Below are 19,228 nucleotides of genomic sequence, written 5' to 3'. Positions count from 1 at the left end.
TTCTTGTTCATAAATATTAACACAACTGCACAAGGTAATTTAATTCACTCCCTGCAGAGGAGGCATTTCATTTTAAACATTATCCCTGGATATAATCAATTTGTATGGACAACCAAATACTAAATGATAAATACTTCATATGCTACTATATACAGTATATACTGTATAAAAAAATGGATATGTATTTTATTTAAAATGTTTTCATTTTCCTTCAGGCCCGGATGAACATGGGAGCTGGCGAGGTCATTCTGTCCTCCTCCCAGGGAGTACAGCTGAACAACCTGCTGGACCACAAAATCTCTCTGATGCTGCAAGATGACAAACTCACCATGACCATTGACGAGCTATTTTCCACATATGTTCCCGTGAATGATGATGGGGAACAGCTCAATATCGACCAGGGCATTTGGCTTGGGGGAACAGGAGACCTGGACACTCCCTACCTCAGCAACGCCATTCCCCCTTTCCGTGGGTGCATGACCGAGGTCAAATTTGAGTCTCATCAGTTTGATATCCTCAGCACAGCATTTAAACAGTGCCACGACACAAAGGAGTCCTGCAGCAGTGAGTTTGAGGCCGGTGATGGTGAAGCAACTAGTTTCAGCACCCCTGATTCCTTCATTTCTTTTCCCACCTGGAGCGGAGCCAGTGGAGCTCCGAGGGTCTTGGAGTTCCTGATGAAAACCACCATTGAGGACGCATTGCTTGTTTTCCACCCTGGCCGAGAGTCAGACTTCATCGCTGTTGGTGTTTCGGGTGGCTTTCTCAAAGGAGTTCTGGACATCGGTGGTGGCATGGAGGTCCTGGAGAATACCCACGTGAAGCTGGATGATGATCAGTGGCATAGAGTCAGGGTTCAGGTCGGTCAGGATTCTTTCTCCATTAACGTTGATAGCCAGGCCTCCTCTCTCCCCTTTGACTCATCAGAAAAACTGGATTTGGTGGGAAACCTGTATTTGGGAGGCATCCAGGGGAAGATGAAGGATGTTTTCCGTGAAAGCGGCTCCTTAAATCGTGCAGAGGAGGAAATTACAGTGGAGTCCTTTATTGGGTGTTTGGGAGAGATCAAAGTCAACCAGAAGGACAGAAGCCTGCAGGATGCTCTGGTGACTAAAGATGTTCATGTTAAATGTGAAGGAGAGGATTATGACTACTCAAGTTACTATGATGCAGACGCTACAACTTCTCCTCCCGTCCAGATCCGATATGTTGATATGGACTTGAATGAACAACATTGCTTCCCGACAGCCGACACGCCAGAGATATTCAAAAATGTTTCAAAACTTCTCGATGTCATCCCATTGCTTGTGCCTGAAGGTGGGGAAGGCTTTCTTGATATCAGCAACCTAATCCCTACATTTGACCTCAGTGCTGCAGGAATACGTCAGTCGGACATTATCTTTACTCTCCAGAATGACCCGTGGTATGGATTGATTGACATGAACATCAACACAAAACGCACACTGAAGTTCACTCTTCTGGATGTTGTCAATAAGAAAATTAAGTACATGCATGATGGAAATGAGAGGCATGCGGATCAGATCCAGCTGGAGGTGGTTGTTCACAGCAGTGGTTACCTTCCAGAATGTCTAAGCACTCCCCGTGAGTATGTCATCCCTGTTGAAATACTTCCTGTCAATGATATACCACAGATCAGTGGAGGAGAAATCACCATCACAGAAAATGGCAGAACTCGTCTGAGCCCCAGCCTCATAAGAATCACGGACTCTGACACCCGCTGTGATGAATTAGTAGTCACTGTTACATCAGAGCCGTCCATGGAAGCTGGTTATTTAGAAAATGGTCAACAGCCCGGAAAAAGCATCTCAGAGTTCACTTGCAGGGAGTTGAAAGACGGGAATATCTACTTTGTGCACAGGGGGGGTCGTGCTGCAAGGATTACCCTGGAAGTGTCTGATGGACAGTCAGTAAGCCATTCAACTACTCTCCAGCTGTCTGTGACATCACCACATATGACCATTGTCACCAACACTGGCATTCTGTTGTCTCAAGGAAGCAACGCGTCCATAAGCATTCAAAACTTGGCTGCCATCGCTCATCCTCGCAATGGAGATATCCTGTATAACGTCACGGAAGCGCTGACATTTGGAGAGCTGCAGATCATGACAAATGATGGAATGTACAAGCAGATTACCACTTTCCATCAATCTGATCTGGATCACAACCGACTTAGGTACGTCAGCACTGACTCGAGGGACCAGGAAGATATCGTGGTGGAGCGGATCCAGTTCGACACCCATCTGGGGCAGTTCTCTCTTTGGAACAACACCTTTCTAGTGAAGATCACCCCTGCACAAGTAAAAGTTTCTAACCTGGTTCCACTGGAGATGGAGGCTGGTGAGGAGCGAAAAATTTCACTCACAGAGCTTCAAGCTGAAGTACAAGGAAAAACCCCAGATCCACAAGCTATCAAATACATCATTGTCAAGCCTCCAACACTGGGTAGTCTAAAGTTGTTTGACAAAGAGTTAGCCGAGGGTGACACCTTCACCCAGAAAGACGTCATGGGCAATACCCTTAGCTACAGAGTTCGGGTACAAAGAGCTGTGGATAGCATAGACCAGTTTCAGTTCCGAGTCTTCTCCGAGGATCAGTACTCTCCAACCTACACCTTCCCAATCAACATCCTCGCAAATGCAGATGCTCCCGTTTTGACCAATGAGATGCTGGTTGTCTTGCAGGGCGGTGAGCATACTCTGAACAAAAACTTTCTCTGGGTGCAGTCAGCAAGCTCCACAGATTTCGTTTACCGGATTAGTCAAGGACCAAAGTATGGGCGACTGATAAGGGACTCCCCTCCTGGGCAGCCCAGATTTGAAGGGGCAATTAGAGTTTTCAGTAATGAAGACCTCCACCTTGACAGGCTTATTTACAAGCACGACGGCTCCAAGACAACCAGTGATGAGTTCCATTTCTCATCAGCTGATCAAGGAGGAGACAGTTCAGATGTTCAGGAAACAGTGAGTGGTGTTTTTAGAATAATGATCCAGTCCAAGAACGAGCATGCCCCCGTGAGGGTTGTGGATAAGATCTTCAACGTGGCCCGCCACGGTCAGCGTCTGCTAACAACCGACGTCATCCAGTTCAAGGATGACGACTCGGGTTTCAATGACACCCAGATAGTCTACGCTCGTGAGGGGATCCTCTCAGGCAACATCGTCTCAACATCGAATCCGTCACTGCCTCTTTTCCGTTTCACGCAAGCCGACCTGCGAGATAAGAACATCCTCTTCATTCACCACGGAGCGGATCGGGAACGCTTCTCGCTCCAAGTGTCGGACGGCTTCCACAAGACCACGACTTTACTGGAGATCCAGGCAGGCGAGCCCTACCTGCGCGTGGTGAACAACACAATCATCGTCATCGACCATGGAAGCACCAAGACCCTCAACACCACCCTGTTGAGCGCCGACACCAACATGGACATCAGAGACGACGGCGAGATCAAGTTCCAGATTACAACACCACCTAGCGACGGCAGAATCATCGTGAGTGGGATTGAGGCTTCAGCATTCACCCAAGAGGACCTGAAAAAAGGTGTTGTGTCATATGAGCATAATTATGAGAGTCTGAGGTCCAAGGACTCTTTCGGCTTCACAGTCCAAGCACAAGGACATTCTGAGGAGGGCACGTTCAGGATTAAAATATTCAAGCAAGGTTACTTCTCTGAGCCTGAGGTGGTAACCAACGAAGTCATCATTGCCTATGAGGGAGAGCACACCATCATCAACCAGGATCATCTCAAGGTAATGTTTACTTACTGTGAGATCTGCACTTTAAATCTGCAATTTACATTCATTTTCCTTCATGACATTTACATTTGTGCCGCACACATTTGGTTTCATTCAAAAAGACAGCATTTAATTGTTATATAATTTGGCAATGACAATGTGACAGCAAATCATCTTTGTCTTTTCAAGTTTATTTGTTCTGTGTGAAAAAGATCTTTCACATGACTCTTTCAACCACACTGCCCTGTTGTGTAACCCTGTCTCTAGTCTAAATTATAACCAGATGAAAGCGGAGCTAAATATGACTCTGCAGTTGCTGCTTTTCATCTAGTTTATGTACTAAATTACAGTCTATTAAGTGTGAAAAACAGAGCATTAAGTATCCCCTGAGGAGCTTCCTGAAGCCCACTGTAATTTATAAGATGAGTCTGCCTGCACTTCATCTTGAAAGCAATTAATAAGGTTTAAATTGTCGGACCATTCATAACGCATTCCCTGTACATATAGCTTGACTTTTAAAATAATGAGGAGCATTTCTGAAAGTAAAATAATCCTCCTTTTAAACTTTCATTTCACAATAGTGCACACATCTTGAAACTGCAGTATTGACTGGTGAAGAACCTCGACACCCAGCGCACATACTATTGAAATATGTATTGAACGAAGCCTTGACAGAATGGCCTTTACAGGATGTAAAATATTGACTTAGCTTCTGGGAGCCTTTCCAATATGTGTCCTTACTATGAAATGGAAAGCAGTATGATTTTGTGAAATATTATCAAACACAAGCGTGACTGCTAAATACTGCAAGGCTTTAGGCACCAGAGAGTTTATTAAGACTTTCCAAAGTGGGATGACAGTAAACCTGCCTTAGTGTGAATCTACAGCTTTACTGATGTGTCTGCTTTGGTTCACTGTACTGTCTAACACTGTGCCCCAATTTCCTGTATAGACAACTATAGTTGTCAGTTTACACTATGTATTTAATCTAACTTACATTATTTAAATGAACAGTAGATCAATGCAGTGCACTAACTTTTAAATAGCATACTGTGCCTCCTAACTCCTTGTCAGTCAAACCACATCCCTGAAGCACTGCTGCCAATTTCAAATGAAAACAGTTTTTCGACATTTCATTAGCTAATCTGATTTGTTTTGCCAACTGTTGTCAGAGAAGTTGCACAACTTTCTCCTATTTTTTTCAGCTGAGGGAACTTCCTCTATTTTTCTTATGTGGTGTGTTTGGGGACAGAAACATCCACCCTAACCACACGGAAGAAGTCAACCAATTAAAGCATTGTCGCCATTCAGTAAAAACAAAGTTTGGTGATTTAAAGTTTCTCAGTGTGACTGAATGATTAAGTGTTCTTTTTATGGGATCCTCTGCTTCTTTAGCGAAATTAACCATTCAAAACCCCCTGGAAAGCACATGCACTCCCAAAGCTGTTTTTCTAAGCTCATGAAAAGTTGTTAACAAATGTTTTTGTACAGTAGATGCATGATTTTCACAGCACAGCATGTGTGTCTTTGATTTCTCTGAATAATAATTGTTATTTTGTGCAGAACACAGTTACAATCAGGGTTCTGTATGGTATTTTGGACACAGTTATTAACAGGGGTATGTATGTGTGCAAACGTATAATTCTACAACATGTAACAGTACCAATCACCTGTGCTTTTCTACACTACCTTTGCTTTTTAGGTGGATCAAGCCGATATTCTGCAGACAGAAATGGTGTTCACCATTAAAGAGCCCCCTCGGCTTGGTCATGTGGTCAAGTTGACAAACAGCTCAGACGGCACGGCCTCACCTGTCCTCGACTACATTCACTCCTTCACCCAGGAGGACATCGATCAGGGGCACATTCTCTATGTGTCTGCATCCATCCAGGTTTGGTGGCATTTGATTTATTCCGTTGTTATAAATCAAACGTGGCAACATGTTCCCTTTCATATTCACACCCAAAGTAAAGTCAGACAAAAAGCCAGTCTCAGCCTATCATGGCTCAGAGGCATCAGGTTTAATTTTAGTATATCAATGAAGAATTTCAATGTCCATTTCTTTCAGGGCAATGACGCCTTCACAGTGGATGTCAGTAATGGCTTTACCACAGTGGAGGACCTGCGGGTCTCTGTGAACATCGTCCCCCGTCTCATCCCCATCCAGTTCTTCAACTTCACCGTGAAGGAAGGCCTCAGCAGAGTCATTAATGCAGACATTGTAAACATCTCACATCCCTTCTACAACTCAATAAACATTGAGTTTATTGTCGAGGAGTCACCACAGCACGGGGACCTCCGCTACGTCGATGGAGACGAAGTCACTTACTTTACGTGGGAAGAGGTACGTTGTGTCTTTATGGAAGTAACAGTGTGGTAACACTTTATTTGACGCCTATCTCTATAACGCATTATAACCATACTTATAATGAGTTATAATGCAGTTATAGCACTGTATAACTGTTGTTATAAAGCATTATGATCATTTATGAGTGTTTATAACTATAGTTATACAGTGCTATAACTGCATTATAACTCATTATAAGTATGGTTATAATGCGTTATAGAGATAGGCGTCAAATAAAGAGTTACCCCACCATTGCCTTCTCAATCAAATCGTACTGCCTTTTTCTCTTATGCATCACCATTGCATCACCATATGCATTTAGCTTGCATTATATCCACTGTGTGAATCCAAACAATTGTCCCTGTTTGGTTTTGACTAAGTGAATGAATGCTCCACTAGAGTCAAGCAGCAGAGCGGGCTAATATTGATGTGTGGGGTTGTTTCTTTGAGCAACACCTTTCACGAACAAGTAGTCATGCGATTCATTGCCAACATGAAAACATTCATTTTACCCACTTTAAACATCGCAGGGTTACATTAATTTGGCCTTTTCTTGCTGTTTTCAAAGATCCACTTAAAATTATCTCATTTGTTTTTTTGTCCTTCCTATTGGCAGATAGTAGCCTTGTCAACTGAGACAAAGATTTTTCATACGCCAAATGGTTGATGAATAGATGTTTACTCACCAGATTTAAAAAACAAGTTCAGCATCAAACTTAATTCAGTTATGCAAGATTTGTCTTAACTCTTACTTTGCTTCTATCAGAAATGTTCTTCTGAAAGAAGCATGCTGACCTGCCAAGCTCTGGCCTGTCCAGTCTTGTTATACTACTTATTAATAGTGAGTCACTGTAGTGTCCAATGTGCCCTCAGTACAGCATGATAACCTCCTGTCTTGTTAACATAAGAATGACTGAAGTTCATTCACAATAGCCAATAACTATTACTGCTGGCAGCAAAAAATGTAGGCCTACATAAAGTGTTTTTAAGGATTAAATAGAATTGATTAATAGTCCAGTATTTGAATTTCACCCAGGCAGAGATTAATATGTTTCTTTTTCACTCTGGGAAATTATTTCTGAGAAGACCCTTTAAAAAAAACTATCCATATTTTATCCTATTTAAGTGACTCTGGGGAGTGTAACATCCTCCTCTCCTGACTAGACCATGGTGGTTACCACAGCAAGGCATCACCAGGGAACTTTCTACCACTTACACACTCAGTGCTGTTTTGGATTTGTTATGTTGTACCAGATAGAGAGAGAGAGGAGGGAGAATCTGGGAGCTGCTGCAGCACAGTTATCTGGTCTCCCTCCTTGTGGTTCAGAGGCCCCAGCTTTAGGAAAATATTAAAAATGCATGAGTAGTTACCAGTGGAAAAACCTCATGCATTCTGAATGGACCACATAGTTTAGTGGAGCACATGTGTCTGGACACATATCTTATAGCTTGTACATCTAGCGCTGCTCTGCCTGTACTCCTCTCTACTTTGCTGAACCATTGTGGAAAAACTGACGATGCCTTTGGACCGCCTTAAGCCAAAATAAACTGGCCCGCTATATTCCTATAATAATGTGTGAGTGCACCCAAACCTCCTGCACTTTGCTACTGCCAGACTCACTCATACTGTCTCTCATAGACCCTAATGTGCAACTCAAATGGGCCCAGTAACATACTGTAGCAGCGATTGCACTGGTATAGCAGAGAGGCAAATGTGAACAGACATATCATCATCTGCCAGTATGGAAATGAGAGAAAAGCTTCTTTTATGCTGCTTCTTGGTGATTTTTATGCGGGTGCTTTTTTTTTTCTCCTCCTGTTTTCTTTTATTGTTACACTCACTACATGAAACGTAATCAGTTCCTACAAATGAGTACCACATTGAGGAATAAACGTCCAAGCTTCAGTCAGCATTTAAAACCAGACTTTATTTGTTCCAAAAATAAAAGTCGGAAGTCTGTGTACCTTTTTCTTTACTGCATTTATTTCCCCCTCTGAGTTAAAAGCTGTTTTAAGGTCCACTGGGCAAGTCCCCCTACCCTTGGGAATGGACAGTGGACCTACTGGAGTGTGCAGTAATTTTGTGATAAAGTCATCATTTGGGGTGGTTCACTGAGGTTATGTAAGCGAACAGTAACATGGGGGGGGGTAGTGAGGAAAAACTGAGAGTGACTCATGCAGAAGAACTACATGAACACCAACCACAAGAATGCTAAATAAGTCTATGTGCCGTGTGGCCCAGATGTGTCACATATGCATAGAATCTGTGTCAGACAATGTATGGTGTTTTGCCAACCACAGCGCCGACTACGATTCACTTGGCTTTGAACGATGAAGTCGTGAACGCCCTCGGTAACATATGCCGTGCAGAGCGGGATCCAATTTTGAAGAAGTACAGGAAAATCTGAGACACTTAGCTCTAATACACCTGAACTTTAATCAGGTTGGCTTCTCCAGCAGGTCTGCATTAGTTCCTCCATCTGCGGAAACCTATTAAAACCCCACACGCAGCACAGGTGCCTTTTATTTTTCCACAATGTACAAAATGTTTTCAGAGACAAAATCAGCAAACCCACAAAACGCAACAGGTACACAGAAGCTGGGATATTACATCAATCATAAGTGAAAGCAAAAATAAATTATGCAGCTCGTATCAAATATTGACACACGCATCAGTCTTTTCTCCGAGTAGATGTGAAGGCCACATGCCCAACAACCACCCACTGTTTATTGTCCCAGCCAGAAGACTGATTGTCTACCCCGACTTTCCCCGATCAGTAATGATGATGGGGGTTGTTATTTCCACAGGGATGCCAGTCATATGGGATCCATTTGGTACTTCCTGCTCTGCTGAAGTGGGTCCTCTCATCCCAGCAGCTTACTGGCTTTTGTCTTACACAAAGTTTCAGCCTGTCCTCTTTTGCAAGGGGAGCGTCCTTGAAGCTCTGTAAATTTGTCAGATAGTATCAAAGGAGGAGGTTTGACAGACAGATTATGTGACAGGACCACTGACCTGAGAAACAACAGCATCATGGGATGCTGAGGTTTCCTCTTGTCCGCGCAGGAGAGTCAACAGAGTCGGCTTGTCCTGGCCGCAGGTGCTGTTTTCCATCTAACTGGCTTGACACTGGATGACTGATTCCTTTGTGCATCTGGTTTCCCTCAAGGTTTGGTCCCACAGGGGAGATCCTCTCTGCTCCGGCCCCGCTGCCCCGCTGCCCCGCTGCCACACCGTAGACCTGATTACAGCCGTCCACTCACAACTTTTGAAGGGATATACTATGATTTGCTCAGGAGCTAAACAAAAGATACAGTGTGGACTTCAGAAAGATTTGGTTTTCTTAGAGCAGTGGATGTTTTTTCTCCCACATTAACTGAAATAAACACTGAAAGGAATCGTTTGACACTGTATAAATACACTTCCCATAATGCAATCAATCAGTCTGCACACTTCGAACTTATGATTCTAACATAGACTTTCTGCTATTCCTGAATCAAGTTGTGAAATGAAGCTCTAGAAGAAAATGAAATCATGAATTTTTAATGTTTTCCAATTGTCACTTACTTCATCCAAGTAAACAAAGGTATCATGGCTCCTTGTTTCTGTCCTTTGGATACAAGTGTAAAGAGACACAGTCTTAGCCTTCCCCTACTGTCTCATACTTCCTAACACTCAGGTCTGATTTGGGAACTCTTTGTCTCCTCCAGGTGAAAGCTGGACACGTCTACTACATGCATGACAGCACCGAGAGCACCGAGGACAGTTTTACTCTCTCCGCCACGGCTTATGAGATTGAGCGCCGGAGCGTCCCCGTCACCATCTCGGTGACTGTCATCCCCGTCAACGACGAGCCGCCAAAACTGACACGCAACACGGGCCTGGAGGTAATGTTTTACTCCTTTACTCTGAGCTCTCCTTCTACACACTCAACGGCTATAGAAGTGTAGCTGTAGGGAAATCTTTTATACCTTTATAAAATATAAACTTTGAGTTAGTTTTTCAGGCTGATGAGAATTGGAGCTGACCACAACCATCATTCTGTGTAAAGGAGGAAGAGCAAACTTTTCTTTGCAGTCTGTCAAAACACTGGAATGAATATTTTATGCTAAAAAAAAAAAGATGAAGCCGTGGAGAAAAGAAGTTCCCCACAGGTACACTGCGCTTTCAGTAAATAGCTTTTCTTCTCGTTACCATTGTGGATGTGTTTGCACTGTGTCCTGCTGGAAAAGAGAACTATTCTGACTGGTGTGTTTGTGATGGAGAGGAGGAGGCATTTCCACCTGCTGCAGACTCTGTGTGATTAATCTGATGTCAAAGACACAAAACATGGAAGCAGGGCAGATGAGTGGCTTTGGGGTGGCTGATGAGGGTCTGACATATTTAAAGGTCACTTTATGTAAGAATTCCTCCTTGCTGCGTTTTGCTTTTGATTTAGTCTTGATTTCTCACACTAAGTCCCATGAGATTCACCCCCCACCCCCGGGATTATTTCAGAATCAGAGGTTCAAGGGTAAATTGATCAGCATATCAGCCCGATCTGAACTAGAATCATAGTTTTAAGAGTTACTAAACTCTGAACTCTGAGTGAACCCTGTGAGTTGACTGATCTCTCTCTCACATCCATACTGGATAGTTTCATCCGCACTTACAGCCCGCTGTCATGAATCCTGTATGACCTGAGACTTAAATCGACTCGGCGCTGAAAGTATAATAAACACAGAGACGTTTTTACTCTCAGATGCAGAGACTGACCTCTCACATGATGACGCGTGCTGCATCAGTGCAGTTGTGGCCCCAGCAGCCTATTTGTGTTTATAAAGAGCTTAAAACACAAGTGAATTAGCACATTCTCGGCTTGTCTGCCCCACATTGTGGAAAGTGAATCATGTAAGTCCCAGAACTATGAAAGGGCGGTGATTCACTACTGTATGTGTGTCATGCAGTGACAAGCAGAACCTCAGGTTAACAGTATCTGTGTGCATTTTGTGAGGCAGTCCCAAATTAGCTAATGATGTCAGTTTACACTGCTACAGGGTTGGAAACAGTTTACCACTGGAAGTCAGTGTCTGTACTGAGGCACATATCTTAAAGGAGACATATCATGCCCCTTTTCCATGAATTGAAATAGTTCCCAGGTGTCTTAAAGACATGTCTGTGACATGCTTTGGTCAAAATACCCCAAGGATCAAACATCACAGCTCTTTTCATCCTCTCTAAACAGCCCTGTTCAGAACGGCTGGTTTCAGTGCCTGTCCCTTTAAATGCAAATAAACCACTGCTTGCCCCGCCCCTTCTACCGGTACCAGGTAGGGGTGGTATTATGCAAATTCGAAAACAAGTATCGCTGCCAGAGAACCGAGGGAACAGCAACAATCGATTTCAACCTAGGCAGCCTTTTTTTGTCAATTCTCACATTTTGGGGGCTGGAAGGCAAGACAAACACCCAAATATATGTTTAAGAGCCACAAATGAATAATAATAATGTAATAATAAATTATATTTCCATAAATGTCATGAAAAATTAACTTTAAGTTTTTACTTCAAATATGTGAAAATGGGAAACATTTCTCAGAATCGAATAGATATTTAATTAATATTTATAAGAGAACTAATACATTATTTATAAATACTGTGATTCTATCAAAATAATTGATCCCCAGCCCCGATGAAAACAGTAATTTTACATCATTTCACATACATATAAAGTATATGTGTGCTATTGCAGAGATTACAGCTACCAAGACATGTTGTGCTCAACATGTGCCTAAATTTACACAATCTAAGTTTACAACAGTTTTCTTTCATATTCTTGATTTGCAGGAGAACTGTGCCACCATGTGATGTGGATGTAGTAACTATGCTCCATCCCGTGTGTACTTACTTTATTCTATCATCAACATCTTTACTAAATAACATTCTGTAACTAAATCATTTCATCCCTATAAATAGTGTTTGTTAGTGGATATTCATTAGTGTCTTTGTTTTGTTAAAGGGGAGACATAAAACTACACTGAGATGGTTTTCAGTTCCTTAAAATCACAAATATATTTTCTCATGGATCAACACATGTGTTTGTGATTTTAAGAACCAAAAACCATCTCAGTGTAGTTTTACATCTCCGACTCTCTGGCTTCTCTCTGGAGCTGCAGTAACAACAGGCTTCACTGTTGGAGTGATGGAATGAAAATACAGCCCATCTCAGCTAAACACTCACTGAAACCCAATCCTGCAAGTCTGGATGATGGGTCTGGGTGGGCAGAGCCTGGGGCATGGCTGAGCGCTTTGTTGTGACATCACAAAGTTACAGGAGCCCTGGCAGTTTATTTTAAGTCTCACTTAGAGTAAATTGTTGTGTGTAAAAATAAAGGTTGTATGTATTTCTTGTTGGCTTTGATACTTCCACAGTATTAATATAGAACCTAGAGCTGCTTTATAATCTTAAAAACACATGGAAGTGTCACTTCATATAAGATGGGACCTTTAAGTGAATCTCTCGGAGGATCACAGTGTGTTTGCAATTTTCTGTCAAACTGATTCACGTCTGTCATAAAGAGTAAAGTTTTTGTATCAGTGACGTAGGTTTTACTGTAAGAGTAAGCAGCAGTAGGAAAAAGCAGCAGTAATCAGCTCACAGAACTGGAAACCCACTGTGTCATTCAGCCCTCCCTGCTCTGCCTGCAGCTCCACGTCTCCGTGGCAACCTGTATTTTTGGAAAACCAAGATGGTCGACGAGACCGCGGCTTTTTGGCAGAGCGAGGGCGGCATCCAATCCCTGCGCCTCCTCAGCAGGGGCTGCAGAATGCAACATAATCATATGTGGATGTCTAACCCACACACAGCCTGGGCCGGCCCACAGGCACTGGGAGTGATTTACAGCAGGAAACGTGTGTGTGTGTGTGTGTGTGTGTGTTTAGTGACCTCTGCAGCAGATGATCAGACATGATGACAAACATGGCTGTGATCAGACTCCACTCAAGTTCACCATTGATCCCACTTGGCTCAGTCTATAGGACACAACTGGTCTCTATTAGAGTTTATAGTTCTCTGCCTGCTCCAATATGACTCTATCTATCTATCTATCTATCTATCTATCTATCTATCTATCTATCTATCTATCTATCTATCTATCTATCTATCTATCTATCTATCTATCTATCTATCTATCTATCTATCTATCTATCTATCTATCATCTATCTATCTATCTATCTCTCTATCTATCTATCTATCTATCTATCTATCTATCTATCTATCTATCTATCTATCTATCTATCTTTCTTTTTCTCTATCATCTATCTCTCTACTGTATCTATCTATCTATCTATCTATCTATCTATCTATCTATCTATCTATCTATCTATCTATCTATCTATCTATCTATCTATCCATCTCTCCATCTATCTCTCTACTGTATCTATCTATCTATCTATCTATCTATCTATCTATCTATCTATCTATCTATCTATCTATCTATCTATCTATCTATCTATCTATCTATCTATCTATCTATCTATCTATCTATCTATCTATCCATGTGCCATCTCTTTTGAGTCTGTCACGTTTTTGCTGGATTATATCATCTTTGCTGTTGACTGCAGCCTAATCCCTCATATGACCAGTGAGTGATTGATGGAGCAGAGTCATTTTATTTTATTTTATTCCTCATCGAAAACACAAAGCAGAGATGGAAGAAGCAGTTAATCTTTCATGGCTGCAGATGAGGAGCAGATACACCAACAACAGTCTCCTCTCCTCCTCGGTTACCACAGCTGCTATCATCCTTTTTGTTGTTGTTGTTGTTGTTGTTGTTGTCTTGTATTCTGTCCAGCTTTACCTCCCACTTCCCAAACACAGAATTAGGAACACAGCAGCGTACCTTGCACTTAAACCGGCCAAGATTTCAGATGCCCGGGCAGGATGGGATACAGCTTCAGACGTGTGGCGCCCCTCACAGTCTTAAACACTTAAGAGAAGGTGGTATCCTGTTGAGTCATCAGCAAACTAAGTCATTTGCCGGTGGCAGCTCCTTCGTTTCTGCCTCCAAATGAAATATCAGCCATTGTGTCCGATCAAATTGAATTCGCAGCCCATCCTCTTAGGTGCTAAACGCATTGATTGTTACATAAACCATCCATCTGCAAGGCCATTTTCAGATTACCTGCCCCAGACTGTCTGGTGCTCTGCATGGGGGCACATGGTGGGATGATGGGGCCATCTGGTGGTCACGATTGTGAATTGCAGCTGCAAAGAATAACATCCTAGACGGCTATTGCTGACAATGAACCAAGTGATGTGACCTCATTTTACAGTAAAGGCTGAAACCTTTTATTATTATTCAGATCTGTACACTTTTGCTATTCAGCTCAGTAGTTAATCAGTGCCACTTGCATTTGTTATCATCTTCATAATGGACATAATGTATGATCAATTTTAAGAAAAAGAAGTGTGAGCACTATCTCACATGAGCTACTGCTAGGGTTTGTTCACATTTTCTGTCCAAGTGCACAATTGATTTGGAAAGAAGGATTATTATGGGAAACAGTGGCAACAAGATGCAAAAGCAGGAGCAGTCAAAGGCCTTTTACTGATCGGTCTCAGTCTGTCGGTGAAACCTCTTGTCTTCCTCCATGTGGGTGTTAAATCTATTTTTGGGTCTTTGTTCACCCTCATTTTGTATGTCTAAATGATTCTGAAATGAATAAGGTAGTTCAAGAGAAAAGAAACAGATTTATTTATAGGCAAGGCAAGGTAGGTTTATTTGTATAACCCATTTTTACAAACAGTTTGTCTCAAAGGGCTTTACACAGCATCATGACAACATCCTCTGGCCTTAGACCCTCACATCCACTGAGGAAAAACTCCCAAGAAAAAACAACAACTGGAGAAACGTCAGGGTGAGAAACAGAGGAGGGATTCCTCACCCAGGACAGGCAGACGTGCAATAGATGTTGTGAACAGACAAGAAAACAGTTTACAACATGGAATATATAGCCTATGTGTATGTGTTTATATATATTGAAGGATGCCATAAAGACACACCTTCGACCATACCCGTCAGGGATGATCCGTATTGTCAAAGGTGAAATACTGTAGACTTGAAACCTTTAACTAGAGATGACAGCAAAAAAAAAAAAAAAAAAGTGAAATTTCTTTTGAAAGCATTGTTGTGTTTGGATCTGCTGGAGAACCTGAGTAATTCTGCCATTTCTTTGTAATACCTTTTTAATGTTACCAAAAACAAATTAAACCATGCTTGAGATGAGTAGAAGCTTTCTGTCCTCAGGCTGTGGTACTGTTTGTGCAAAACATTTCTCAAAATTAACACCATATTTCCTGCCGCTCGGTGCCTGAAGCTCGTTCCCCCGTTCTTTGAAAATAAATCTCTGACAGCCCCAGTTCTGTTAGTGGTGCTGGAGGAACGGTGTTTGGGTGTAGTACGTAGTAACACTTGTTTTGTTTAGTTTTTTTTGCCTGAAACAGTGCTTCTTAATACTGAGAAATGGTCCAGGTGGGTGGTGCTGTTTTGAGTTGAGTCATCTGTGCGTACCGTACCATGTCCAGAGCCACCAGAAGGACTCTGAGCCTCTCATGTCTGAGTCTGTATACGAGGAAGGATAAAACAGAGGGAGGGGGATGCACTGAGCAGCTGTCTCTTCCTTGGGTCCTCTGCCTCCAGGCAAACACACTCACTTCCACTCTCCCTAACAGAGTCCAGATTTGACTCAGAATGTTTGGGTTCTGTTCCCCCACCCCCCACCAGGGCTTTCTCCCCCCCAGACAAACTATCAGGCTCAGCTTTCTTGCAGGCCAGAAATGTAAACTGCCCCATGGAGGCAGAGCTTCTTTAAGACCCGATATCACAGTTTCTCTGCAGGCTTCAAAAACACAGTGGATAAAAATGCTCCCCTGTTTGTTGCTGTAGGCTGATACGGTGCAGTTCTACTCCAATTCCACTTCAGGTGCTTAAGAGATTATAGCAGGGGTCCCTGTTCACTGCCGATCCGAGCAGTAGGCCTCTCTCCTCTGCAAACTGGTGGCTAGTTTACGGATCGTCCTAAATTTAGCAAACTGTGTTCCTTACAAACATCAAAACCTCTGCTGCTCTCCACACCCTGGCACCCACAGCTGCCCACGGAGCATTTTAATGGCTACACTCAGTGCAACCAGGGCTAAGTATAGATTTGAAAATAGTCATTTTAATGCTGATGACAACAGTTATACACATCATCACATCAGTGCTTGTGTTTGAACCAGGAGCATTTACTGTCACAAACTCGTTGAAAGTCTTTTTAAACTGTATTACTACAGTACTTAAATGCTGCCTGGTTGCTTTAATTGGTTTATACATCGATCAGCCATACCATTGAAACATTTGGCTGGTTATAAAGTGATGGTTCAACATTTTGGCAAATTGGCCCATTGCCATAATCCCTATAGTCATAGCAGTAGGTTCGTTACCTTTATTTGTTGGTGCAAGCTATTTTTAGATCGGTGGAGCAGAGCCGCAAGCTGCTCAGAGCTACGCTACGGAGGCTAATGGGATTTCTTGGTTTCCCTCATCAAACTCATCAAATACACAATCCAACAACTCCAAAACCCTCTGGGGGACAAGTTGTGACCTGCACATTCACCACGCTATGAGATAATAACAGAACGTTACGAGACAGAGTTCGCTCTGAGCAGCTTGCGGCTCTGCTCCGCTGTTCTAAAAATAGCTTGCACCGACAATTAAAGGTAACGAACCTACTGCTATGACTATTGGGATTATGGCAATGGGCCAATTTGCCAAAATGTTGAACTATCCCTTTAACATTGTGACTAATTTGTGTATTTTTTGACTGAGCTATGAAGGTGTGGAAAACAATTGAAACTACAGATTAGGGATGCTCAGTGGTTAGAGAGCATGTCCCATGTCTGAAGCACATATCATCCCCCCAGTCTCTCTCCTTGCTGTCCTGTCTCTCTACACTGTCCTATCAAATAAAAATTAATAAAAATATGTTTTTGAATAAAAGAAAAGAAAAAAACTACAAGTTTCCAATGAAATTACCAGTGATTTAGGAAGAACAGATATAAACATCGATCAGTCACAGCAAAAACCAGTTTCCTGTGTGAATGTGGTGGCTACACTGTGTGTTCTGCACATTATGTATTTCTTACGTATTATTTATTATCAGCTGAACACACAGTGACAGCGCTGTCAGGCGGTTTACTTTTTAATGCCATCTGCTGTTGCTACACAATACCGGTGAAGTAAATCTAGTTGCAGAAGCTGTGCTGAACAGTTGTGTTGACTTGACTTCAGCTCAAACCCTTTATGTCACCTGTTTTAAAAGTTATAATTTGAGAGGAAGCAAGAAAGCACAAAGTGTGTCATGATGAATTACAGCTTTGAACTCCTGGTGCAGTGCGTCACGGTGGTGGAGCTTTGATGCAGTGTCAAACTGAATGGGATGTTAGGAACTGTGGACTGGAAAAGCAACTAAATTATACACTTTACAACATATTTGTTATATTAGCCGGTCTGGATGGGTGTGGAGCAGCAGAATGACACAGAGCAGTGGAAGACACGGCACTTTTCTGGGTTTTACTCTGAAGTAGAGAAGTCAAAATCAGATGTTTGATACCCAGTTCCTCCAGGGATGTCAGCTATTCACCAACATTTCCAGTAGCACCACCATGAGATCGATGTTGTGGTTTGGAGTACATCTCAGCATGAGTTACTGTACTTTGCTGGATTCCCATTAAAATTACATTTTACCATTACAGTAATATTCACACATGTATTTCCCTGCAACAGATGATCTGTTAACTCTTCAGGTGAAAAACACCTAATGATACTCCCATCAGCCTCAGCTCTTGTTGCTAACATCTTTAACTGGTAAAACATTACACCTGCATATAAACATATTAGCATTTTCACTGTGAATATGTCAGCACCATAGACTGTAAGTAAAGATGCAACCTAGACATACAGTTAGTCACCCTGTCACTTAAAGTGGCACGCCCTCAATTATACATAACATTATAAAATTCAAGTGTGAGTTATATAAGAAGTCACTTGGTTAGCATGTTGGTATCAGTCTTGTATTTAGCTCCAAGCATCACTGAGATGGGAACGGTTGGCACAATATTGTTCTCCACTGAATTCCATTTTAATTTCAGAGTCTAGATGTGTGTTTGGATCGCTTACAGTATTAACTTAAATACTGGATCAAGTATTTATGCTCTTACAGTAAATTAGGTAGAAAATCTGCCCTGAAGCATTGAAGCACTTTTGAAAACAGCTGTTGTTAATCTACCATGACTCTCTGGCTCACTTGTATTATTTAGTGGAGTGTTTTCAAATTCCCATAGAAAACTGGGCACACGTACACAGTGTGACATCACGTAGTGCAGCTATGGTAACTACAGAAATAGCAGCAGCATTTATTGCAATTCCGATGTGAACAATAAACATCAGTGTTTGAAGAAAACGGCTCATTTCTTGCACCGGGGCTGATCCAGAGATATTTCTTTATGCCTGTGAACAGCGCCCTCTGTAGATCAGACTGCAACACTGCTCCAAGAGGAGGAGTTTGAAGTTTGACTCACTTTTTCTCAAGTCTTTAATGTCGTCTCTCCCTTTACTTCTTCATTTACCCCACAAATGAATGTCACAAGTTAAAGTGATAGTTCACCCAAAATTCAAATTTCACTCACCCTCATGTCAACTAAGAGCTGTGAGAATTTTCAGAGTCCTCCGTCCCTTCTCTGAGTTACGGGGGGGTCCGCGCAGCAGTATTTGTCCATATAATGGTTGTCAATGGATACCAACTTTCTTCGTCCAAAAAGACACACCAAAAAACATCCAAATACCTCCATAGTGCTCGTCTGTAATGTCCCTCTTGTATTGAAGCCCCGACATGAGAAATTGTTCCGAAAAAAATTAAATAAGTCTATATGTTTTAAGCTTGTTTGTAGCGGAAGCTCCCAGTGTCTCAGTTCACTGCTCTTCCTGTGTCAGTGCAAATCTCGTGTGATTTGCACTGACCGGTGGAACAATTTCTCATGTCGGGGCTTCAATACCAGAGGGACATTACAGACGAGCAGCATGGAGGTATTTGGATGTTTTTTGGTGTGTCTTTTT

At 42.3% G+C, this 19,228-nt stretch overlaps 1 protein-coding gene across 1 annotated transcript in view; it reads left to right on the top strand.

The window, feature by feature from the left end:
* Positions 1 to 19,228, top strand: part of cspg4 (chondroitin sulfate proteoglycan 4) — a 76,672-nt gene that overhangs the window by 45,340 nt on the left and 12,104 nt on the right. The window contains exons 3-6 of the mRNA XM_085778521.1: positions 216 to 3,767; positions 5,455 to 5,643; positions 5,821 to 6,096; positions 9,808 to 9,984. Coding sequence (XP_085634647.1) covers positions 216 to 3,767; positions 5,455 to 5,643; positions 5,821 to 6,096; positions 9,808 to 9,984 — 4,194 coding nt within the window. The remainder of the gene's footprint in view (positions 1 to 215; positions 3,768 to 5,454; positions 5,644 to 5,820; positions 6,097 to 9,807; positions 9,985 to 19,228) is intronic.

Source organism: Trachurus japonicus, chromosome 6 (assembly GCF_045865225.1).
Source record: "Trachurus japonicus isolate A0001 chromosome 6, Traja_1.0".
Lineage (NCBI taxonomy): Eukaryota > Metazoa > Chordata > Actinopteri > Carangiformes > Carangidae > Trachurus > Trachurus japonicus.
This window is presented reverse-complemented; position numbering and strand designations above follow the sequence as displayed.